The sequence below is a fragment of the Mchenga conophoros genome, linkage group LG15 (assembly GCF_057382185.1).
Source record: "Mchenga conophoros isolate Kocher_MC1m ecotype Shallow Benthic linkage group LG15, M_conophoros_male_GT1.1, whole genome shotgun sequence".
In the NCBI taxonomy this organism is placed as follows: Eukaryota; Metazoa; Chordata; class Actinopteri; order Cichliformes; family Cichlidae; genus Mchenga; species Mchenga conophoros.
In genome coordinates this window covers 7576282-7600362 of record NC_140540.1, presented here as the reverse complement: position 1 = coordinate 7600362, position 24081 = coordinate 7576282, and the positions used below count along the sequence as shown (strand labels likewise).

Genomic DNA, 24081 nt, shown 5'->3' with positions numbered 1-24081 from the left:
GTATGAAACAAATGCAGCCCTGGCTTGGCCTTTGCTGTCCCTCACAGAAATGAGGAGGAGGGGTAGATTCCCATGCCAGCACAGGTGGGCCGCTTACAAGCACAAGGAGGTTAAACGACACCTCATTTGGACAATATCCTGAAAAGTATTTTGGAAAGCCCTCTGTAAAGGATTATGATATCCCCACACAAGAGCTCACATACAAACCTTTCTTTTGATGCAGGGATGAGTCAGCATGTTCGAGGGAAGCCCGTGTTCACATGAGTTCAGCAGCTGACTGTCAGGCCAATAAACCAGTAGGTGTAAGATGAAGGACTGGAGAGTTGAATGAGTACACCGTGGCCTGTATGTTTGTGTGTGCTACCTATCCTATTGGGTTGCTAAATATCAAAAAGCTATTCTTCATTGTGAGTCCTTGCAGAGAAGCTGAAGTAGCAGACCCTGTTTTCATGCCTTATTAGGTTGTTCTATTTAATATCAAACTGAAATAGATCCTGGCAGCTGTCTGCTCCACCTGGCCAGGACCCTCACCACGCAGGTGACTCTGTAGTCAACACCATAACACAAACTGTAACTGAGAACGGTTTTTGTACAGTGTTTCTGTGAGTGTGTGTATGTGTGTGCACCTGTGTGCATGATGTGTTCCTGTGAGGAATGAGAGACGGAGGTGACTGGCGGATGCCACAAGTACTTTTCACGAGTAGTGCTGTTAAGGCATTGTGACATTTCAGTGGACTGTGCGACATGTGTCTGCCAAAACCAGCAGGGTCGCACAGTTCTAACCTTGTCAGACCATGACCAACACCACTGGGCCGATAATTATCACAACAAACGTCAGGGATGTGTGATCAAAAGATGTGTCATGGGACTGGCCCCTGCAAGGTGATAGGATGGTTCTGCTGGTGCTAAATGAGCTGCGTGTTTATGTATCCATGGTGCCGTGACATGGCTGGAACAGGTTGCTGGAAATGCAGCTGAATGGTCACCCAAGGACATCCAGCCAGACTGGGTCATTTGACTTTAACAACATGGGTCCAGGAGGGTGGTGTTTATAGGACAGTGACATATATCATGTTGTTAAACACAGAAAAATACACATGCTGACTTCAAACATACAAAAACATATGAAATCTGTTCAATTTTCTTCAGTTTCACATTTTCTACAAGTAAAAAAGAGAGCTGACCATGAAGGTGAAGTTGTCTATTCAATGGTCTAACAACATACATACACTTTTCTGTATGTGATGACCAAGAGATTGCACACAAAAACACCAGAAATTAGCGCTCTATGAAGAATATCGAGGCGACTTTAGAAATAAGTTAACCTTTGTCGTTCAGGAGGGACTCACAGTAGAGCTGATGCTCCTCCACACTGAAAATAGCCCGTTGAGGTGGTTTAGGCATTTGACCTGGATGCCTCCTGGATGCCTTACTTGGGGAGGTGTTTCAGGCATGTCCAACCAGCAGGAGACACTGGGGGAGACCGTAGACTGTATATAAGACAGATATAGCTAACATCTGACATCACCTGCTAGTTAGTGAAGTTCCACAGTTAAACCTCAAGGTGGGTGACTTTGCTGTCACCATATTGCTGTCAAACTGAATATAAAGAACGAGGGGGTTTCTTTGCTTGCTTGGAACATCTCAGTATCTTTCTGGATGAGGTCTGGGGAAGCTGCAGGTTTGTTATCCAGATATATGTGTTATTGGGTGTTTGTGCTGATTTACACATTCACCTAACAACTGAAAGATTCTCAGTTTGATCCAAGGAGTGAACATAAATCCCCAATTACAAACATGCAGAGATGCCCACTATGCTAACCTCTTTGTGAATAAGGGACAGGCTGATTTATATTTAACTCTTGGCCTCTGTGGCTGTTGATATATTATCTTTGTCCAAAATGAGAATAGCAAAAATGAAACTGTTATTAAGAGGCTAACACAATGCTAATAAATGATAAAGAACTGAAGACTGGACTTAAGATTAAGAAAAGATTTAAAAAGAGTTATTAAGTTATGGTACTTTCAATAGTAATAAAATTGAAATTACACATATTTAGTTTTTTAGAAATGTGTGTATGACTTATTGAATATTGTCAATGTTTTTTTTATTAGCATCAACACTGTAGTACAAAGATATACATGGAGCAAGGCCACAATGCTCCTTTTTATATATTTACCCCACCCCAAAAACATATTGGGCACCGATCCAGAGGGGAAAAAATTAAAATAAATAAATGAATAAAGTGAATTTAAATGAGGTACAAGGAAATTCACCATATTTGAAGATGTGCACTTAAAGGGCAATAGTTTGCACAAAGTTAATCACAATCACACAGAAAAAGGATGTACGGCAGCTGTCAAGCATCTATTAGGTGGGTATCGTTCTAATTTTCTCAAAGTGTTTTAGCAATGTATCCCAAACGGCAAAAAATCTCTCCTTCGACCCCTTTATTTTTTCCAACTGTATAAATTGTGTCAGGTCACTAAATCACAAAGACGCTTTGGGTGGCTTTTTTGACTTCCAGTGCAATAATATCCTTGCTGCGTGCAAGCAGTGTAGTAAAAGTAAAAATATTGTCATTGGTTTTAATTTCCTTATTTTATCAAGTCTTAACTCACTATACAGGCAGAAACTTGTGTGTTTATTTCCTGGTTTCTTTTGATAGTTAGTGTCTTGTTTGACTTCCTTCCTGTCTGATTGTCTTGATTTTCTGCACCTGTTTCTAGTTACCCTCCTTGTGTCTAATCCCCAATGAATTCCTTGTGTATAAATAGTCCAGTCCTTCTCTTTGTCTTTGATCTGTCACATTCTTTTGTCTGCTAAGTTCAGGATATGTTCTTGTTGTGTCCTTGTGCTAATGCTCTTTGAACTTTGTTTAATTGTGTTTCAGCATTAAAGTTCACTATTTATTTGTGAACTGTACCTCCTGTATTAATCTTCCCTTTACACCTCTACAATCCACACAACAGTAAGTTGTGACATTCATTTCCCTTTTAACGGTTTTAACTGTTGTAGTACTGTTTCAATGGTTGCATTTGGCCTTCAACTTTGTGACTCTTTCACTTGTAAAACAAGAAAACGAAAGAAATATAAAAGTGTGTGCAACACTTTATTGCTCACAACCTAATCGTGATAAGTTGGTGATAAACCGGTACATGAACTGATGAAGATAACGATAAGGAGAAAGATGAAGGGGGATTCCAGCAGCTGGTGGGCCAAAACACTAGACATGAAGATAGCTGAAGCTGGGCTTATCAAAGCTCCAAGAAAAGGCCAAGGAAAGCCTGCAGAGGGGTGTACTACAAAGCAAATTCAACATATCTGAGCTGATTAGCTGGATTTAAAAAACTAAAAGCACAGCCAGAGTTAATCTTCTGCATAAATTGAACCAACCTCTACCAGCTATAGTTGCATCAGGTTATTCATAGAATATGAATGATGAGTATAAGAAATAAAAATATTGAAAAATGGCTTCTTTTAAAATTTATATCTTCACATTACAGCTTTTAAACTTTGTTAAAATTTGTTTTATAATTAATTTTGCTTAAAACATAAACTATATTAAGACTGTTTGATGTCACACTGTTGTCAGGTGGTAAACTACAATGCTGTGAAAAACTTACTTTTCCCCTTCCTGACTTTTACATTTTTTTCCACGTGTCACACACTTTCATCAAACAAATATTAAACAAATATTAATAAACAAAGATAATGTAAATAGGATAAAGTAAATAAAAAATAATGTTTTAAAATGGTGATTTTACTTATTAAGGCAGTAAATTATCCACAAGTACCTGGGCCCTGTGTGTAAAAGTAACTGAATTCAGTTTTACTAGCCACACCCAGTCCTGATTACTGCTAGACCTGCTGAATCAAGAAATCACTTAGACAGAACCTGTCTGACAAAATGAAGAAAGCTAAAAGCTCTCAAAAAGCAACACATAATGCCACAATCTAAAGAGACAGATGAGAAACAAAGTCATTGATATCTATCACACTGTAAAGGGTTACAAATCAATGTCTAAGGCCCTTGGGAATCCAGCGAACCACAATGAGAGTTTGAGTTGAACCTTTGAAGACTGCGAAGACTTATTCAGGAGGTCATGAAAGAATCCAAAACAGCATCTAATGAATTCCAGGCCTCACATTTGCCAAAGAAATCTTGATGATCCCCAAGGCGTTTGGGAAAATAGTCTGCAGACCGAGGAGTGATAAGTTTAACTTTTTGGAAGGTTTGAGTCCTGTGACATCTTGTGTAAAACTAACACAGTAGTTCACAAAGAGGAAATCATACCAACAGTCAAACATGGTGGTAGTAGTGTGATGGTCTGAAACTGCTTTGCTGCTTCCTGGATGACTTGTTGTAATTGACGAAACCAGAAATTCTGCTCTTTACCGGAAAGTTAAAGTTCATGCCCTGAAGTGCACTCAGCTTATGCAGCAGGACAATAATCCTAAAGTCCATCTCTGAATGGCTCAGAAGCTTTGATAGAATTATTGCCAGTTATCGCAAATGCTTGTTTGCAGTTTTTGCTGCCAAGAGTTGCACAACCAGTTATTAGGTTTAGGGAGCAATATTTTTTTTCTACACTGAACAAGGCGAGTTTGGATAGTTTGCTTTTTCTTAAAAAAATCATCATTTAAAAACTAGTTTTTGTATTTATTCCAATTAATTTGTCTTCGTTTGATTTAAGTGTGAGAAAATGAAGAAAATGAAGAAATCAGGAAGGGGGCAAATACTTTTTGATGGCAAAGTGGGTTTCCAGAGGTTCTTTTATTTACTGCTATTTAAATAAACACAATATAAATGAAGTAAGACCTGGATTTAAGTACAAAAAACTAGCAACTGGTTAAAATTTGAAAGATTGTCGGTCGCTGTTTTTCTAGTTTGTGTATGTAATTTTAGACCTGAGAGACTCCAGGATCAAATTTAATTTGGAAACTGACTCTGTTTACCTGATTTTTTGTTATTTTTATTTAAAACAATGCATTCATGCAAACAAACCTTAGTCCGAGGAGACCAAATTACGTGAACACGCAAACCTCAGCACACTAGAACAGTGTTGTTTGGCGGTACCAGGCTTGTAGTTGTCTGTGCCGGGTCAATGCACATTTCTTTCTGAGGTGACAAGCAGAGGGGCTGACAAGTTCAGAGCTGTTTCACTTTGTTTCCTTTTTATACACAAACAACGTCCCACTGTCATCACTCCATCCTTCAAATGCCAAAGGGCCCCCTTTAGTGTGGTCCCAGAGCTGGCCTCTTGTCAGGCCCCATGATTTCTCTCCTGGAAAGCACGTCCCCAGAGAGGGAGCTTTTACTGAGTGCAAGTTCAGACCTTTTCTTCTCTGCCTCACATCCACAATAATAGAAATACTGGAAGACAGACAAAGATATTTGGTGAATGGAACTGAGCACATATTGCAAATCTTCCTGCCTTTGCTACATCTCACACAGACCATTTTTTTCTTCTTTTAAGGAAAATCTCCAGAGGGTCACTGCCCACTTTCCTCTTGTACCTAGTGACATAAGGATTGCCTTACTCTGACTGACACAGCATTGCCCCCTTCCTGATAGTGTTTTACAACTGGTAGTCAATCTCTCACCTTGTAAACCTGCCGGCCTGTGTTAGTATGTGTTATTGGGAGTTTTCTCACAGGTTCTCACTCTCACAGCTGCTTTTTCTTGTACTCTAGCTGTAATTTAAGCTACTCTGCAATGATAATGGATTTAACAGGTACTTTATTTTATCACAGCTCTCACCAGATGTGCTCGGCAGCCTCAGGTTAGATCGCTAAGCATCGTGACTTTATTTCCTCTTAGGTGGTCCCCTGTTTTTACCCAGGTAAAGCTTACCTGGAGGTCCAGGATACACCTCTTAATTACCCATAACTTTCCAGTCCTGTACCTCACCTGACATACAGCCTCTTGCCTTTCCTCACAGCTTTTCCACCCTTAAAACTTGGAACCCAAAAGCACACAGATGTGCCGATAAGGTAATTTTTTGATGACTTAGATTTCACAGTTCTTTAAAGTGTAAACTAAAACCAGTGCTTCAAACCTCAGGTATCAAGTTTAGTTGTGGCAATATCTGCAGCCAAGGATTTATATATTTCCCATGAAATTCCGGGAATATAGTTTGACAAGTGGGGAATATGTGGTTATGTACTGCCTTCCAAGATTGAGGTGGCTTTTCTTGTCTTTAAATATTAGCATGCAGCCAAGGCATGCTTAGCTTAACTTGCACCCAAAACTAAAATTGGCAAACGGCTAAACTCATTAATCATTATATTAAATCAAAAACATGAACAGGCAACATGCCTTTAGACGTTTGTCTTGGCAGATCTTTCTCTTATCTTTGACCTACCTGTCCTCCCAGCTGTGATGGTGACTTATTGGCCAGAGCTCCATATTTAAAGAACAGACATAAGAATGACACCAATCTTCTCATGTGACTCTCGGAAAGAACGCAAATAGCCACTTTTCCCAACTTGCCAAACTATTTTTTTTAAGTCTCTGCAGGCTTCAAAATAAATCCTCAGATTTTTAAACAGTGCATGTAACTTGGAGGGCCTGCCCCTGACTACACAGAGTAATACTAAAAACACTATTGTCTTCAAACAAACAGTTCTGACTCACAAACTACAATCCAGCCTGGCCAAAACTTCAAAACTTGAGGCTCTAACTATATATTCTATTACTGCAGTGTGTCTCCAACAGCTTCCTTATAGTTCCTGACCTGATGGTCACGCTTCATTAAGCCTTTAAGAACTCACAAATGTGGCCATTTTTAACTGGTTAATGGTAAGGATTACAAGACAAATTGGCTTGACTTCTCCGCAAGACTCCTGTGATAAGTTAAGTTCTGGCTCCGGTGGAGCTGAAACAGACATTTTTCTGAGGCTAATGGATCCTCCTGTGTCTAGAAAAAAATTCTGGCATTGGCTTTACAAAGCATCGCAACCTAAATGGCAGCAAACACCAACATTTCTACATGCTTAACCTTTCCTAGATGTGTGAATTAGCAGAGGGAAAAGGGTGTGGATGAAGGAGGTGCGGCAAACACATGGGGGTTGTGGTGGGTGATGAAAAGAAGAGAAGGAGAATATAGTCGGGTGAGTAAGGAGGGGAAAGAGGCTGTCCCTGTCTCTGAGGTTGAGCAGGGGGGGGGTAGAGGTGAAAGAAATGGTGGTCTATGCTGTCTGGGTGGTGGGACCCCAGGGAATGGCAGAATTATTAGGAGGCGCATCTGACAGGAGATAAATACAACGTGGGTAGTATCGCCACCAGGCAGGCAGGCAGACATAGTTGAAAACTACAATAAACTTTGCTATGTATGGGTTAAGAAAACTTTTCATGGAGTGCTGCACTGGAGGATTCATGACCTCTTCTGCTCAGACTTAAAGTAAATAATTTATCTTTTCCAGAAGGCATATACAAATATTCCCATCTTGAGATATCCTCATAGGTTTCTTCATTTCATTTATTTCTGTCCATATGACAAAACCTGTTAATTAGAGACCGTTCTCTTTGTAAATAACTCAATTATATCATTCTGGTCTTGTGTGTTGAGGTTCTTGGGATGTCACTATGTGGGTTATGCTCCATCTTGTTGGGTATGCATGTGCATGTGTTGATTAACAGATGGAGCACAGAAAACCACCGGGTACCCTCAGAAGCTCCAGTGGGTTTGGGTCATCTATCCGCTGTGTCATTTGTTAAAGGACATTTGAGATGACAAAGGGAAAAAAACATAGAGGCTGCGACGAGCCAAAATAAACAGGACAGCAGTGACTTTGATGAATCTTCCTTTTATGTGTCATTGTCAGGAGTTTTCAGCTTAAGTGTCCTTGGGATCCCTAAGCAACACAAACAAACAGCTGGAACGTGTCACAGCACTGCGCCTGACACAGTCGAAACATAACACGAAAGAGCATTTTTCTCATTCTGCTGGGGACGTGATGTTGGGGCGCTTTTTTGTCCACGCAGTTTTGGCTTTCCTGCCATTCTTCTGTGTAACACGTAACAAAAAGAAGGCCAAAATACAATTACAGAAAAATGTCTAATTAGCTTCAGACAGGGAAACCGAATCATTATCTGGCTGCCTTCACAATTTTACTGGCTTAAACGTCTGGACGTGAAATCTGCAATCTCTTTGTAGCTTCGTACTGAAGACGCATTGATGTGGTTTTGTCATTCAGTGACTCTTCCATAATGAGAGCAAATGACCGTGCTAATGCTTCCTGGCCTGCGGATCAAGGCATCAGTCATACAAATTGTAATGCTTCCTGTCCTGCTTCCAAACACACAGACAGCAGAGCTGTTTGTGAAAAGGAAATCAAGATAAATGGATAAATTGAGGGAAATTGTTTCATTTAATTCACAGTATGAGTAAGTTTTACACAAATGCAGCACATTTGTGTGTCGAAATGACGATAAAGATTAAGGTTTTAAGGAACCAGAATCTTCTTGCTTGCCTCCTTCCCAGAAGGTTTCACTGCAGCTGGTTTGATGTCTGGCAAATCCAAATCACGTGGTCGTTGTTTTGATTGAAGACCTTTCACTGTTTATCTAAATGCTTGTCTGGTTCCATCCATCCAAACCTCTACCCCATGCTTTTAACTTTTTTTCTGCATTTCAAACAGATCTGGTGTATTGCTCCCTGACAGAGACATAATGACAGGGGTTACAAGAGACATTATTGTCTCTTTGTCAGAGAGTTTATCTTCTGGAGACTGTGACTAATTATGTTTAACATCGCGCCAGTTATCAATATGTCAACCGCATAGAGACCTTAAGATTGTTATCATCAGTAACACCCAATCGTCAAAACTGACATTTCAAACAAAACCGAAACAGAACAGAAAACATCATCGATAGCTATTTTTATTTCATTTTATCTTTTACCCGGCAATTAGTGGATAAGTCTTGTTAATTCACTGTCTTTCACACAGAAGTGATCTCCTGTCGGTGCCTGAGGAGGGTCAGGTAATTGACTTTCAAATTTCAAGAAAATCCTATGCACGGTACTGTGCAAAAGTCACGAGTCACCACCCATTTCTTTGTCTTACTAAAAAAATTGGAAATAGGTGCTTTGATTTATTGAAATATACAACAATAAATAGAAATAGATTTGATAAGACAAAACAGTTTGTACAATTCTAATGATCACCTTTACTTTTCAACCCAGTCTGTACTCTCTTATACAACTTTCTTGTAATTTCAGTGGTCTTCAGAAATAGTTCTCCAGGCTTCTCGAAGGACATTCAAAGCTGTTCTTTGGATGTTGGCTGCCTTTTGTTTCATTCTCTGTCAAGATGATCCCACACTCATTCGTTGATGTTGAGCCCTCCAGTGAGGCCAATCCATGACCGTGTTTCATTGTGTGTTTATCTATCCAGACATCATTTTACCGCACTGGCAGTGTGCTTGGTATCATTATCATGATGAAAAATGAAGCCTTTGGCAATCAGATGTTTTTCAGATAGTATAGGATGTCATACTTCCAAACTTTTGATAAGATTCCCAACACCAGTGGCTGATATGCAGTCCAAACCACGACAGAGCCTCCACCGTGTTTTAACAATGGTTGTAGACGTTCTCTGTTGTGCCTTTCTTCTGACCTCCTCTGTAAATATTGATGACAGTTTGAGCCAGAAATATCGATTCATCACTCCCAGTGTTGGATGCAAATTTACTTTACAAATTTACTTGAGATATGGATATTATATGTATTTTTATTGTGCAAAAGAATCGATAAAGACAAGCTGCTAACATAAAATGAGCTAAGATCCTAGAATGATGTTAAAGCTGAGTGAACGATGCCCCAGCCCAGCAGCCAGAGTGTGAACTTCTTTTTTTTTTTTTTTTTTTTTTTCTCGCCTGTCCCATTTGGTTCTTTAGCCATCAGAATTGTTGTCTGAAGACCAACAAGGATACCCAATGGATTTACTTTGCCAAATGGATCATCGTGGCATTGCCGTATTGGTCCATTTGGTCGATCTTTGTTTTTATTATTTATTATATTTTATTTTCAGATGTTACAGACGGGACAGACATGATAGGATAGGAAAGGGAGAAAGAAAGAGGAAGGAAAGGAAAAACAGAAGGGGAGAGGGACAGTGAGAAAGGGGGGGAGAAAAAAAAATAAAAATCTCCTGGATCACCTGTTGAGAGAAGAATAGAAAACAAGCAAAAAAAGACAAAAAAAAAACAAAGCAACATACTAAACACAACACCATCGCATTAATCTAGCTAAGTGTAAACAGCAGTAAATACTAAATATTCAATGTTGTTGTGCAGCACGCAGGACAGATGTGCTTCGAAGTAGCAGCCAAGAAAGGTGTAATTTGGGTCTACGAGCAGTGAACACCCGTGTGCATACCTGTGTGGATCAGCGCGCTTGTATTCCAAAGGTTTCTCCATGTAACGATCTGCTAGGGAGTGTGGGGGGGCCACAGCCCCGTCCTCCAGGGTGTGAAGCAGGTATGGAGGAGATCAAAACTCCAGACATCCAGAGGCCCCCAGAACACAAGAGACCATGGAAGACCAACAGAGGGGCAGCCGCGCCACTGTTCCAGTAAGAGCTGAGGAGAGTCCCAGATGAGGGCTCACTCAGCAGCCGCGGAGCAGAAGCCAGGGGGGCACCCCACCCCCGAAGGGGCCCGAGTGAGCCCCAGGCTCCAGGCCCCGATAAGCGGCCGCCAAGGAGTGAGCCGGTGTGTACCTGGACGCCCACCCCCAGACACAAAGAACCACCAACGCACCGACACCTGAGGGAGTCCGCCACCGGCAGGGGAAGTGGTGGTAGGTGGAGATAGGCCTCCAAACCTTGGAGGGCCTGAGGTGTCCCCAGAGAGGTGGCGTCTGATACCCAGCCTGACATATAGGCACAGACATACAGGCACACACAGACACAAACATCCATTCCCCCCCTCATGCTCTCATATGCACTCACTCCACACTCAACCAACGTGGAGACAGACATAAAGAGACGCTGTACACACGATCACACTCCCCAAGCGTACTCTACAAACCGGGTCTAGGTACCCTTGCCCCTGGAGGGGGGAACTGCACCCAGACCCAGGTGGTGTTACCCTTTTCCCTGCGGTGGGGAGAGGCAGACCACCCCGACTCCGTAGCAGCAGGGAGGCCCCACACCCCAGACCAGAGTGTGAACTTCAATGGGCAAAGTGATGAGCTGTCAGCATTGTAGACTAGCCTCCCTTTCCACCTGTATATGTTTCTATAGTAGAATCACTGTGGGTGTGTTTTATATGTATAAACTAAAAGAAAGATTGCATGGATTATGCGTGGAGCCTAACGTTCATATTTTTAATCGGTTTTTATGAGACAATGTTTTTTTTGTTGTTGTTGAAGTTTTATTTTTAGATTTTCCAGGTAGAAAATAATGTAAAAATAGTGTAACGAGTTACTTTGTCCAGGAAGTCATTAAGTAACTTATTGCATTACTTATCAGAAAGGCAATGAATAATGCGTCGTACATTACTGTTTTGAGTATCCACTCCAACAGTGATCACTCCATGAGAACTGTTACCATTGATTTTGAGTGCAGTTCTTGTGTAATTTGGTATACCTCAGCCTTTTCTCCCTGTTTTCCTTCCTTAATAATGGCTTCTTGACAGCCATCCTTTAACTGAGACCATTTCTGATGCAGCTCCAATGAACAGTAGTTGAATCAACTGATGTGTCAGGTCCTATGTCAGGTCTTTGTGGTCATTTTTTCTTCATATTTCTTAAGAACATGACTTTTTGATTCTGTTCATTCTGTTCAATCCACTGCCGAAATCTACTGGGGGAGGCTGGTGGAAGAAGGCATTTTGAGACATTATCAGCTGTGGAAACCCTGGATAATGAGCCTGGCCGTCTATTCCCCCGCGAGATCCTTTCCACGTTACACTCTTTTATGATAGGGAAGATAACGATATCTATCGGGAACAGTTCCAGTCTGATCTTGAGGGACAGACGTGGAATGTGCGAACACATAACATTTATGTTGGACCAGAAGGTGTGGCCGCGGCTGTGAAATTTACTGATGAACAACTGCCTTGGTACAATGTGGGAGAGGATTCAGCCCCTCACATTACATTGGCGGTCCACGAGGGTCATGGGCCAAGAGATCTGGGACCGATGGTCAAGCGGGCGCTGGACAACGCCAGCTGGCAAAGCACCCAAATTCCAAATGTCTGGTATGCACCAAAATGTAAAATATATCGCATAACTTGTTTGTCCAACGATGCAGTGATCTTAGAACATAAAGAAATCTCCAGAATACATGGCAGGGAAAGAATGGATCATCCTGATGCAGTAGCTGAGCTCTCAAAATTGCCTGATACTTTGTGGTCCGCAGGGCCCACAGATGTAGGTTTAGCTAACTGTTCGCCTGTCCTGTTCCAGCTGAAGTCTGACACACCAATTAACAGACCACAATATAAGCACAAAACTGAAGCAGAAGAAGGTATAGCTGAAACCATTGAAGGGCTGTGGAAGGTAGGAGTGCTTGAGCCCTCATGGTCATTTTGGAACACACCTATTTTGCCAGTGGAAAAACATGGGACAGGGAAGTACCGTATGGCACATGATTTGAGAGCAATAAATGCCATACTGAGGACTGACACTGTGTCTGTACCAAATCCCTACACAGCTCTGACCGAAATTACTGGGGACCAAAAGTGGTTCACATGTATTGACCTAGCGAATGCATTTTTTGTCTCCCACTGCACGAGTCACTCAGAGACATTTTCTCTTTCACATACAGAGGCCGGAAATTTAGGTACACACGCCTACCACAAGGCTTTGCACTCTCACCAGGAATTTTCAATCAGGTGTTGAAAGAGGCATTGTCCCCATGTCAACTGCCAGAGGGCTGTACATTAATACAGTATGTTGATGATCTTCTTATTGCAGCCCCGTCAGCAGCGGCCTGTACGGCAGCATCGCTCGTGGTGTTGAACAGATTGGCGGAGTGTGGCTTCAAAGTGAGTAAAGAAAAACTGCAGTTGGTCCGGCCAGAGGTAACATTCCTGGGCCGGGTGATCGCACACAGATCAGTGGGGTTAATGAACACACACAGAGACCAAATTCTGACACATCCAAAACCAAGAACTGTGAAGGAGTTGCTTTCCTTTCTTGGCTTGACAGGTTACAGCAGGCAGTTCATTCCGAACTATGCGGGTAAAACTGCCCCTTTAAGGGACCTGATCAAGAAAGTTGGTGTTCGAAATCTGAAGGCTGAATTGCCTTGGACGCCGGACACAGAGACAGCGTTCATTTTGCTAAAACAGGATTTGTCAAGAGCCACAGATCTGGCCACACCTAACTATGATGAGGCATTTTATCTTGATGTTTCAGAAACAAAGGGAGTTGTGAATGGTGTGTTGTTTCAGAAAAAAGGGGGAGGTAGGGATGTACTTATGTATGTCAGCATAAGATTAAATTCAACAGAAGCAAGGCATCCCACATGCATACAACACGCAGCAGGAGTAGCAAAGATAATTCAGAAAACAGCACACATAGTGAGGGAACACCCACTGAAAGTGCTTACCACACACAGTGTAGTGGCCTATGTGAACTCACAGGTATTCACAATGACTCCACTGACGCAACAAAGGTTGAGCAAAATTTTAGAGGCGCCAAATTTGATATTCACACATGAAGGAATAAATATGGCAGACCTAATGGGGTCAGGAGAACCACATGACTGTATTAAGAAAGCCCAAGTTGAAGGAAAAATCAGGGAAGACCTGAAGGCAGAGCCCATATATGGAGCTGAGGATTGGTTCACAGATGGATGCTGCCACAGAGATGAAGAAGGATTAAAAGCCGGCTATGCAGTAGTCTGCAGAGTAGGAACTGAGTTTCAGGTGAAAGAAGCAGGAAAAATTGAGGGACAACAGTCGGCCCAGAGAGCTGAAGTGATAGCCCTAACTCGAGCCCTGAGGTTGGCTAAAAACATGAGAGTGAACATCTACACTGACTCAGCATATGCGTTTGGAGCAGCTCATGTGGAACTGGCTCAGTGGAAGAGAGCCGGGTTCAGAACGGCCACTAATGCACCCATCTGTCACAAAAAGGAAATGGAGGAACTGGAAAAGGCCCTGGAGGACCCAGACGAGGTAAGTATTATAAAATGCAAAGGCCACTCACAAGCAGACAGTATGGTGGCAAAAGGAAATCAGAAAGCTGATGAAGCCGCAAAGGAAGCAGCGGGCTACAAAGGACAGAGACAAATGGTGCAGGTAACCCCAGAAGAGGAGGTTAGCACTAACAGCATGGAAGAAGTTAGACAGGCTCAGGAGGAGACATCCCCAGAGGAAAAGGGGGTGTGGGAAAACAAAGGAGCCTGGCAAGATGGCGGTTTGTGGAGGGGGCCAGATGGGCGTCCCGCTTTAACGGCCAAAATGGCGGAACAAAAGGTGAATGAGGCTCACGGGCTTGGTCACGTGGGAGTGAAACAGATGGAGAGAAATTTGTGCCGATGGTGGCATCCTGATTTGAGAAGGATGATACTAGAAAAGGCCAGAACGTGCCTAATTTGTGGGGCACACAACCCAAAGCCAGCAGTAAAACCTGAAGCTGGTAAGTTTCTCATGCCAGAAAGGCCAGGGGAAGAGGTCGTGATTGATTATACCGACATGACTGATACAGGCCCAGGTGGGGTGAGGTATTTGTTAGGTGTGTGTGGATGTTCTGACTGGATGGCCCGAAGCATGGGCGACCAAACGTGAAGACGCGAAAAGCGTGATTAAGTGCTTAATCAATCATTACATTCCAAGGCATGGGTTTCCCAAGAGAATTAGATCAGACAATGGTACTCACTCCAAGAACAAAGATTTGCAAGAGGTAGAGAGGATGTTGGGAGTGCAACACAAGTTCGGGATGGTCTATCATCCTCAATCTCAAGGAAAGGTAGAGAGGATGAACCTAAATTTGAAAAACAAGTTGGCTAAAATCTGTGCGCAGACAGGGCTAAATTGGGTCGCAGCCCTGCCCATTGCTTTGAGGACCATAAGATGTTCTGTTAACCAATCCACAGGTTTCACCCCTTATGAGCTGCTGACTGGGAGACAGTTTCCAGCACCCTGGACAGTGGTCCCGGTGGAGCAGCCCAGGACAAGCAACAGGTCTCATGCAGAATATTTTAATGAGTTGAAAGCTCTTGTGTCCAGCTTTACAAAACAGGTCACTTGTGAGAGACCCACGGGGAACGGAGAGGTACCGGACGCAAAGGCAGTATGGCTAAAGGTCATTAAGCGAAAGTGGAAGGAGCCCCGCTGGACTGGTCCGTATGAGGTGACCGTCCGGACGGCTACAGCAGTCCAGCTGAAAGGGAAAGGCGACACCTGGTACCACTGGTCGCAGTGTGCACCCGCACACGAGAGCTTGGTGGAGGAAAATTCGTCTTCAAAGAACGCAGGTGTCAAGGAACAGAGGCAGAATAAACCTCTTCACCTGTGCAACGGGCCGACCAGTAGTCCACCTGGAAGGCCGAAGAAAGAAGAGCAGCCTAGGAGGAAATCGCCGCGCCTACAGAAAGGAGTGGTAACAAATTGAGAGTTTGAAAAGGGGTGGTTTAAATAAAAAGAGTAAAAAAGGGAAAGTGGAAGGGGCTTGCTCTGTCAATTATGTTGTCTCTATCTGTATTGGTGGGTATTTTGGTGACCTGTGGTTGTTGTCTCATTCCTTGTGCCCGAAGGTTGGTAGAGAAGGTGATTGTAAAGGCAGTGGACCCTGGGGCGGTGGCCCCTATGTCCATGATGCCGATGATGGATCTGGAGGTAGTCGAGTGGACTGAGGAGTGAACAACAACCTATGTATCGACCTCTGGTGTGCCAGAGGTCGAAAGGGGGATTGTGGGGATGAACAAAAAGTATTTGACCAGCATAATATAATCTGCAGTATGATCATTGCTTTAACAATGTAACAGATAGCTTTAAGATGGCCTTAAGATGTTATGCATACAGTTATTATGTTGACCTTGTATTTCAGGTGCAGTTATGACTATTTTATACACAATGCATATCTGTGCTTATTAAAGAGTTGGAGCTCGGTCAATTAATTGGGGGTTGGAAGCTTTGTTCGGCGCGATGTCCGGACAATCTATTGTGCAAGTGACTTGGAGCCATAGAAGGAATTGCAATACATGCTTACAAAACACTTATATATCAGATCATTTTATATTAAGGTTTTAGTAGAGGTTCTTGGTTAAAACATTTATTTAGTAGAAGACATACACATAGTCTCAGTGAGCTTCTGGTCTAGTGAAAGGTCAGAAGTGCAACAGGTGAATTGAGAAAGAGCATGTGAGGTCAACACATACACACACATTAGTTAGATTTATTTAGAGGAGAGATTAGTTATGTCTCGACAAGAAAGAGGAACAATTCACTTTAAGACAAGAACGGAAAGTACCAGCCATGAAAATAGAAGATGATCTTCTGGGTTAAAAGTCATTGTGGTGTTGATCTGATCTATGTATAAAATGTACCTGTGACGCATGAAGGGGCGTCAGTAAACAAACCCTGATGTTATAAAATAATTGTTTGTGCTTTAGTAAGTCGGAGATCACTTGCTGTCGGCGTACAGAGTGTTCTTCCCGCACGTGTGTATTCATTAAAATCATTGTTTGACCAAGACCTTCTGGACCAAGGGTGGTTTGTACTCTCCCTCCTCAATTGTGAACCTTAACAATCTGCTGTAGTTAGTTCTTTAGGCGTGCCTCATCTTGTCTTTTGGGGTTTTTTTTGTCCGTCACAATGCCAGTACTCTCCAGTTTTGTAAGGATACACTGCACACTATTGTGGGATAGTTTTCAGCTAATAACTTTTGATTCAGCTAAATGAATGGGATAAAATCATATGCTTTACATTTAAAGTTACAATTTAAAACTGGTTCTTTGGTAAGTTGTCTATTTTATTTTGTTATGTCTGGACACACACATTTTGACAGTTAATGATTCACAGGTCATTGTTAAGTTACTTAACAAGAAAAAACAAATTCCTCTGAAAACAGTTACATACGAGTCAACTTCCAAAGAAGAACGCTGAAGTGGTCTTGCTCAAGACCACTTTATCAGATTTACAAAAAAATGGTCTCTTGTGTTCTGGGGGCCTCTGGATGTCTGGAGTTTTGATCTCCTCCATACCCACTTCACACCCTGGAGGACGGGGCTGTGGCCCCCCCACACTCCCTAGCAGATCATTACATGGAGAAACCTTTGGAATGCAAGCATGCTGATCCACACAGGTATGCACACATGGGTATTCACAGACGCGGACTAAAGCTTTCTTGGCTGCTGCCTCAAAGCACACTGTGCGCTGTCTATCTTGCGTGCTGCACAATATCGTTTATTATTTAGTAAATATTGATATCTATGACTAGCTAGTTTATTGTGATGGTGCTTTGTTTTCTCTATTATTATGTTGCTCTTTGTTGTTTGCTGTCTCCTCTGTTTGTTTTTTTTGTTTGTTTTTTTTTTTTTCTCCATACAGGTGACCCAGGAGTTCTTTTTTTTTTCTCTCTCTTCCCCCCCCTTCTCACCGTCTCTTCTCCCCTTTGGTTTTCTTTCTTTCTCTCCCCCTCTTTCTCTCATTCATTCCCCCTGTCCTATTTATTAAATAAAAAAAAAAAAAAAAAAAAAAAATGACAAAGGATGAACTGAAGCTCTGCCATCACGTAATGTCGCATACTGCTGTTTCTGATGTCATTTAAAAGAAAAAAAAAAAAAAAAAAAAAAAGATTTACAAAAAAAGAGAGAGAGGTGGCTCAAAACTTTTGCACCGTGTTGTAATCTAATTGAAGATTGATGTTGTCACCATATTTAAAGTCTCATCCACACGGAGGAAAATTGATTATATGACAGGATTCATTAGGATCCACCACAAATGTTTGAACCAAATTTCTTGACAATCCATGATTGTTTGAAGTGTTTCAGCATGATCCAGAATGGTAGACTGACAGACGGACTGAAGCGTATTCCTACTGTAGCTCAAAACACATAAATTATATCAAAGATTTTCCCAAGCAACAAAGCAGTGTTTTGGTTTCCAAACTGCCAAAATCAGCATTGACAATGCATGTTAAGACCCACATGCTACAAACTTGATGCATGACTGCACATTTATTATACAGTACATGTGTTCAAGGAAAAGACAGACTCCTGTGATTTAAAGGGGTCAAACGGGCACCGCTATGCAACAGGCACGAACTTATAGCAATAGCCGTGAAAATCTATGTTCTCTTCCATACCATGCAGACAAAATGTCCGCGTGATATGTTTCAGTAAGCATGTAACGTGAACTACGACAGCCACAGCGAGCATGTCTATTAATCAGCATTATCGCTGGCTTTCAGAAAAGTAATATTATTCTTACAGTTTTTTTTAAAGCAACCAACATGCCCCTCTCCAAAAGAGGTAATTTAATTTCCAGCAGGGCCCCAGTCCACAGAGGCGCACTCTGCTCGGAGCGAGGATCCCCCATCTGCATGAAAAGATCACAGACCTATGCAGGGTCCATGTTTAAAGGCTAATTGTGAAGGCTGAGCCCCTAGACACAGGCCCTGTGAGGTCCCTCTAAACTTTTACTACGTCCCAAACTGATTCAATGATACTGACTTAATACAACATAAACATTCTTGCATGCATGTCTTAATAAGTCAGTAGGGATAAGGGATATTGTGAGTTTCATTATCCCTTAGTTCACTGCTGGGAATCAGCCGTGGCTTGTGGATGAGGTAAGAAAATCATAACCCTGTGTGGGCCAAAAGATAACTGAGGTTGTACTGCTGCTAACAGGCTGTTGTATGCGGGATTCAGTATAAACATATTACAAGGATTTTTGGCTATTGTAAAGCTTTAGTATGATAAAGTAAGCAGTTCTGTTTAAAGTGTGTCTCTGAAGAAAATGTATTTAAAAACACAAAAATATCTAGCAAACAGTTCTCTCAAAGGACAGACTCCCAGGTTCTTGCATTTGACTGACAGTAAAGGTGATTGCAGTCTGGCTGAAATCCCAGGGCATTGTTCAGACCCCAGTTTTATATGCTTTATATAGTCTGGAGGCTGTCTGAGGTGTCTTCAGCGAACAAAAAAACCTCACTGACTGACAGTTTTCTGTTGAATTATCTGCAAAACTATTTGGAAACATTGAATGTAGCCTGTCAGATATCATAGCGGGACTAAATGTGACCTAAAACAGAGCACCCATACCAGATGTTTTATTTCTGAGCTCATTTTCATTAACACTTCTCACTGGAGGAGGACAGGTGGGCCATTTCAAGTGTTTATTGAACTGAACTGAATTTATTGACCAGCGGTGAACTGAACTGGATTTATAGACCAATATGTCTGCTTCACAAGCCAAGTCAAAAAAGGCAAAAGGGAAAACACACAAACAGAGACACATATACAGATTTTTGATTGGAGTTTTTTATTTTTTTTTATTTTTGAAAGATACTGAAAAGATACAGAAGAGCCTTCATTTATTTGGTTGTGGCTCCGGAGCTTGATGGTTCATTCCCAACTCCTGTCCTTGGGTAAGGTACTGAAGCCTCAGTTTGGCCCTGATGGTTGTCCAGTGTCTGTTTGTAGATAAAATGCTTTAAGCACATAGAATAAACTGCCGTATATGCGTCAATAACCATACCCAGTATAACTATAAACATATTATATATTACATGTTAGTCTATATACCTGCAACTATTTTCACCAAATAAATTTTTGATGATGCTATTATTAATGGCATGGGAGGCCTATGGTAGCACATACATTGTTGCCTCAGGCAAAGCAGATATTACATTGGGGGAAAAAAATCTCCTTCGACTAGCAGGTAATACTCTCCCAGTGTCCTCGGAGACTAATGTCTGCTGTCCGGGTTTGAACAGCAGCATTCACAGCCCAGAGCACATAAGTTAAACATGATTTTCTAGTTGATGACAACGGTATGTCTTCCTTGTAAGTTACATTAGACATATAGTAGAGCTGTTTCACATTATGCTCTGCCTCCCGAGGTTTACACTCCAACTCATTTCGGGCCAATGATGAGAGCCACATTTCTGCTGCAGGGAGGCAGCGTTTTGGGAGTTCCTTTGGACTGGGATATATATGAGGTCCATGTAGTAATCATACTGTCAAACTGCAGTGGACAAATCCAAGTACATGCAATAACAAATACGCTTGACTTATAAAAGCTCTGTAGTTGTTCCAGCAAGAACAGATTGACATTTTGAAAGAATACACGTTGGCTGTGTTGCTGGGAAATGAGTAGCTCAAAGCCTCTCTAATGTCTGTAATAAGTAGCTGGAGACAGCTGGTTAGTCTGACTTAGCATAAAGATCAGTTCCTGTTCCTAGGCTATTTCTATCCAAACCTCCAAGTCTCACTAGAAACAACCTGTAAAAGTGACAGTTTGAAGGGTAAACTCGTTTTATTCAGGGTCTGCTAACTCAGATCTTAACTAAGAATGGAAATGTCCCAGAGAATCAATATACTTATATATAGTAAGCTTTAGATGGATGGGTGTAGATCACTTTTTTCAGGACATTCTGCTAAACTATTTTAACTTGCAATTAAAAGATGCATCACATTTACTCACTCTTCTTTTTATCATTGATGTATTTTAATTTTTTCGTAGTTTTGATATGGTAGTTTTCCTTCACATTGGTAATCATCTGCTTTAGTTTACTACATGTAAACTTACCTAAGGCTCCAAAAGGATTTTACATTTTTTTTAAAAAGCAAAAAACAAAAACAAAAACAAAAAAACTATGCTTGGGGTGCATTGTTGATTGGCAGGTATCTAGGATGGAGGCTTTGACAGTCTTATCCCTATCTGCGTATGGATTTGGGGACATGGAATTCCACCTCACTCATGAAGAAATCGCCCAAGCTAGGGAGCTTGCATGAGCTTGAGAAATGCTGGCTAGATATAGTTGGTCTCGCTTCAGTGCACATCATGGGCTCTTGAACCAGTCTCCTGGATAGGGGCTGAATTTTATTCCACTCTAGAGTTGTCCTCAGTGAGAGTTGTTGACAGAGCCAAAGGATGAGGAGGAGAACTGACGCAGCTCTGTGGCTGAGGTCACTGAGGTAGTCAAAACTCTTTGGTGGTCGGGTCCTGGGGGTGGATTCTTCCCTGAGTTCCTTTGACAAGCTGGGGTCATGGTCCCTCTTTTCAAGAAAAGGGGACCAGAGGGTGTGTTCCATCTTCAAAATTAGATTTCTCTCCCCAGCCTGCCCGGGAACATCTATGCCAGGGTGTTGGAGAAAAGAGTCTGCCCATTAGTCGAAGTTATTGAGGAAGAACAATGCTGTCTTCGTCTTGGCCGTGGAATGCTGGACCAGCTCTTTTACCCTCCTGAGGATACTCAAGGGGGCGTGGGAGTTTGGCTCGTATGTGCTTTGTGGACTCGGGGAAGGTATTCGACCGTGTCCCTCACATGTCCTGTGGGGGTGTCCTCTGGGGGTGTCCTGCAAGGTTGTGTCAGGGGTGTGGGGTATCAGGTGTACAACTGCAGCAGCAGCTTAGCAGCAATAAGTCAGATTTGTTCCCTTTGGGAATTGGACTTTTATGAACAGAATTTCTAGGTGAAGAAAAAGGAGCTGAGGGTGTCACCTTTGGTCTGCGTTTTGAGGATGATGTGGTTCTGTTCATGTCATCAAGTGGTGACCTCCAGCTCACACTAGAAGTTCTGCCCTAAGTGGAGGAGTTCAAATTTTTTAGGACTAAGTGAGGGGAGATGGAGGGATGGATTGTGGCAGCATCTGCAGTGATTTATGGTGATTGGAAAGTTGAGCAGTAAGCCAAAGCTCTCCATTTGCTGGTCGACCTGGTCCTACCCCCACCCATGACAAGTATAGAATAGTGACTGAAAGAAAAATATGGTGGATACAAGTGGTGAAAATGAGTTTTCTTCATTAAAGAGGATGAGGAATGTGGACATTCAGGAGTTACTCATAGTACAAATGAGAAAGTTGCCTGACCATGATGCTTACTTGGAGTTGTTTTGGGCATGTCAAACTTGGAGAAGATCTCAGACCTAAGACACACTGGAGAATCTCTCTGCTGGTCTGGGAACACTTTGGTACCCCCACAGAGGAAGTGACTGCGTAGAGCGAGGTCTGGGTATTTGTGCTTCGACTGCTGCAACCACTAACCTGGATATGGATAAGCAGCAGAAAATGGATGGTACGGATAATTTTTCTAATTATTGTACAAATAATTATAATCACAGGCCCACTGTCAAGGAAGTCCACATGGATGTAAATTTGATATAAATTAGTGACATGTGTTTTATGTGGCTTTCATTTGAAGCTTGGCTCTGTGTGGAGTAGTTCTTCTTGGTCTTTTAAAGAGATATTCCCCTGATCAAATATCTTTCAGATTTCCTGTGGTTCCGCAGCAGACGAACTCTGACACTTAAGCCAACAGATACATTTCCTTAACATGTAACAGGTAGAGTGATTGATGGAAAACTAACTCATCATGGTAAATGTGCAGCAGATATAGATATTATCCAGTGACAAGCTTTGTTATTTAGGGACTGTTCTAAACTTTAAAGTCTAAACTTATTTGAACTAATGTGAGGAGGTTCATTAAATAGAAATAATTATTTTGGGAACATGGAGTTAACATGGAGTGATTGTAATTTTTTAATGTGGACATTCAGATCAGAAAAAGCACGATTCATCCTCACTTCATTTCTGGTATCACCCTTGTTTTCATACGGTAATTGTGTTATTATCCATGGACACTCAGAACATATTATTACTGGACAGTGAAAAAGACCCCGCCGATTATCCTCACTTTAAAAAGCCCAACAGACTGTCTCCCATCTCTCCAACAGCTGTAGGGTCAAAGACATAAAAGAGCAGATGAAACACAAATGTTTGGTACATGTGGGTTCTGGTTCTTTGATGCTTGTGTGTTATTTTCTTTCTTATGTACGAGTATATGGGGAGAACCTGACAACAGGGTGTTCATCAGATATAAAGAGACTTAAATCAGCCGAGACTACTTTGTTTGTTCTTGCACTTTACTGTTTCTCTTTAATCCTTTTCTTTCAGTCCTCCATGTAGGTCCCTTGTGCGCTCCCGGTGCTTGGGAGAATGCTTACCACAACAAAGAGACAACATCCCGCATTTGAAAATGGGTTCCTGCCAGTTGGACGGGTTTTTTAAACAAGCATTTCAGTGGGGAAAAAAAAGTCCGCTGTTGTGAATGTCAGCAACATTAATTGAGGACAAAATGTGTGATCCAGTCAAATCTAATTAGATTTACACAACTCACACCTTCTTTTAAGCTCTGTGCTTATTTACCGATGTTGAAACATGTGCAAGATTAGGACAAGTTCTTTCATCATCGCTGTGATTTTTGTAAGCTGTGGGGGATTTATTAATCATAACATTGACTTGTTCCTGTTCCAGGATCTTCCCTCGGACAGTAACGCGTTGTCTGCCTTTCCGTTGTGGGAATTATTGTGTTATTTCTAAGTCAGGCGGATGTTTAAGCCTATTTGAAGGGCCATATAAATTCAAAAATGACCAAAAAAAAGTATAAAGAAACAGAAAATGTGCTAACGGCATCTAGAATTATAAGAGACTATGAAATACATAGAGCAGCTCTGCACTCCAGAGGTCACTGACACATTTGCTATTAGTCAAATGGATTATAAAGGAACTGAGGTGCTGCATGTGGAGGTGTTAGGGATGAAGAGCTGGTGTCTGCAAAAGAACCCATTCCAAAACTAACCATAAATATCATGCATGTGGTTAAATGTGGAGATTCATTTCATGTATTCGAACCATCTGGAGGACGCCTCGGAAACTTGTGATCCGAACTCATCTGGAGTACCTCATGATGTGGTTGTTATGACTAAAAGAGTGGGCAATGGAAAATGAGTGAGCTAAAAGAGGATGACAGAAAGAAATGTTCACCACCTCGGTGCAGTCCAAAGGGCACTCGGTTCTTCTGAAATCCTGTCTATTAGTTTGCAATATCGTGTAAAATGAAGAGCAAACTTGCGACACGTACACACACTGCAATGCTAAAACTGTTGTGTA

The 24081-nt window shown here is 41.9% G+C and overlaps 1 protein-coding gene across 1 annotated transcript in view; it reads left to right on the top strand.

The window, feature by feature from the left end:
- Positions 1–13008, top strand: part of LOC146557658 (uncharacterized) — a 31453-nt gene extending 18445 nt beyond the window's left edge. The window contains exons 5-6 of the mRNA XM_085247707.1: positions 12031–12211; positions 12930–13008. Of these exons, the coding sequence (XP_085103833.1) occupies positions 12031–12211; positions 12930–13008 (260 nt within the window). The remainder of the gene's footprint in view (positions 1–12030; positions 12212–12929) is intronic.
- Positions 13009–24081: the final 11073 nt, after the last annotated feature.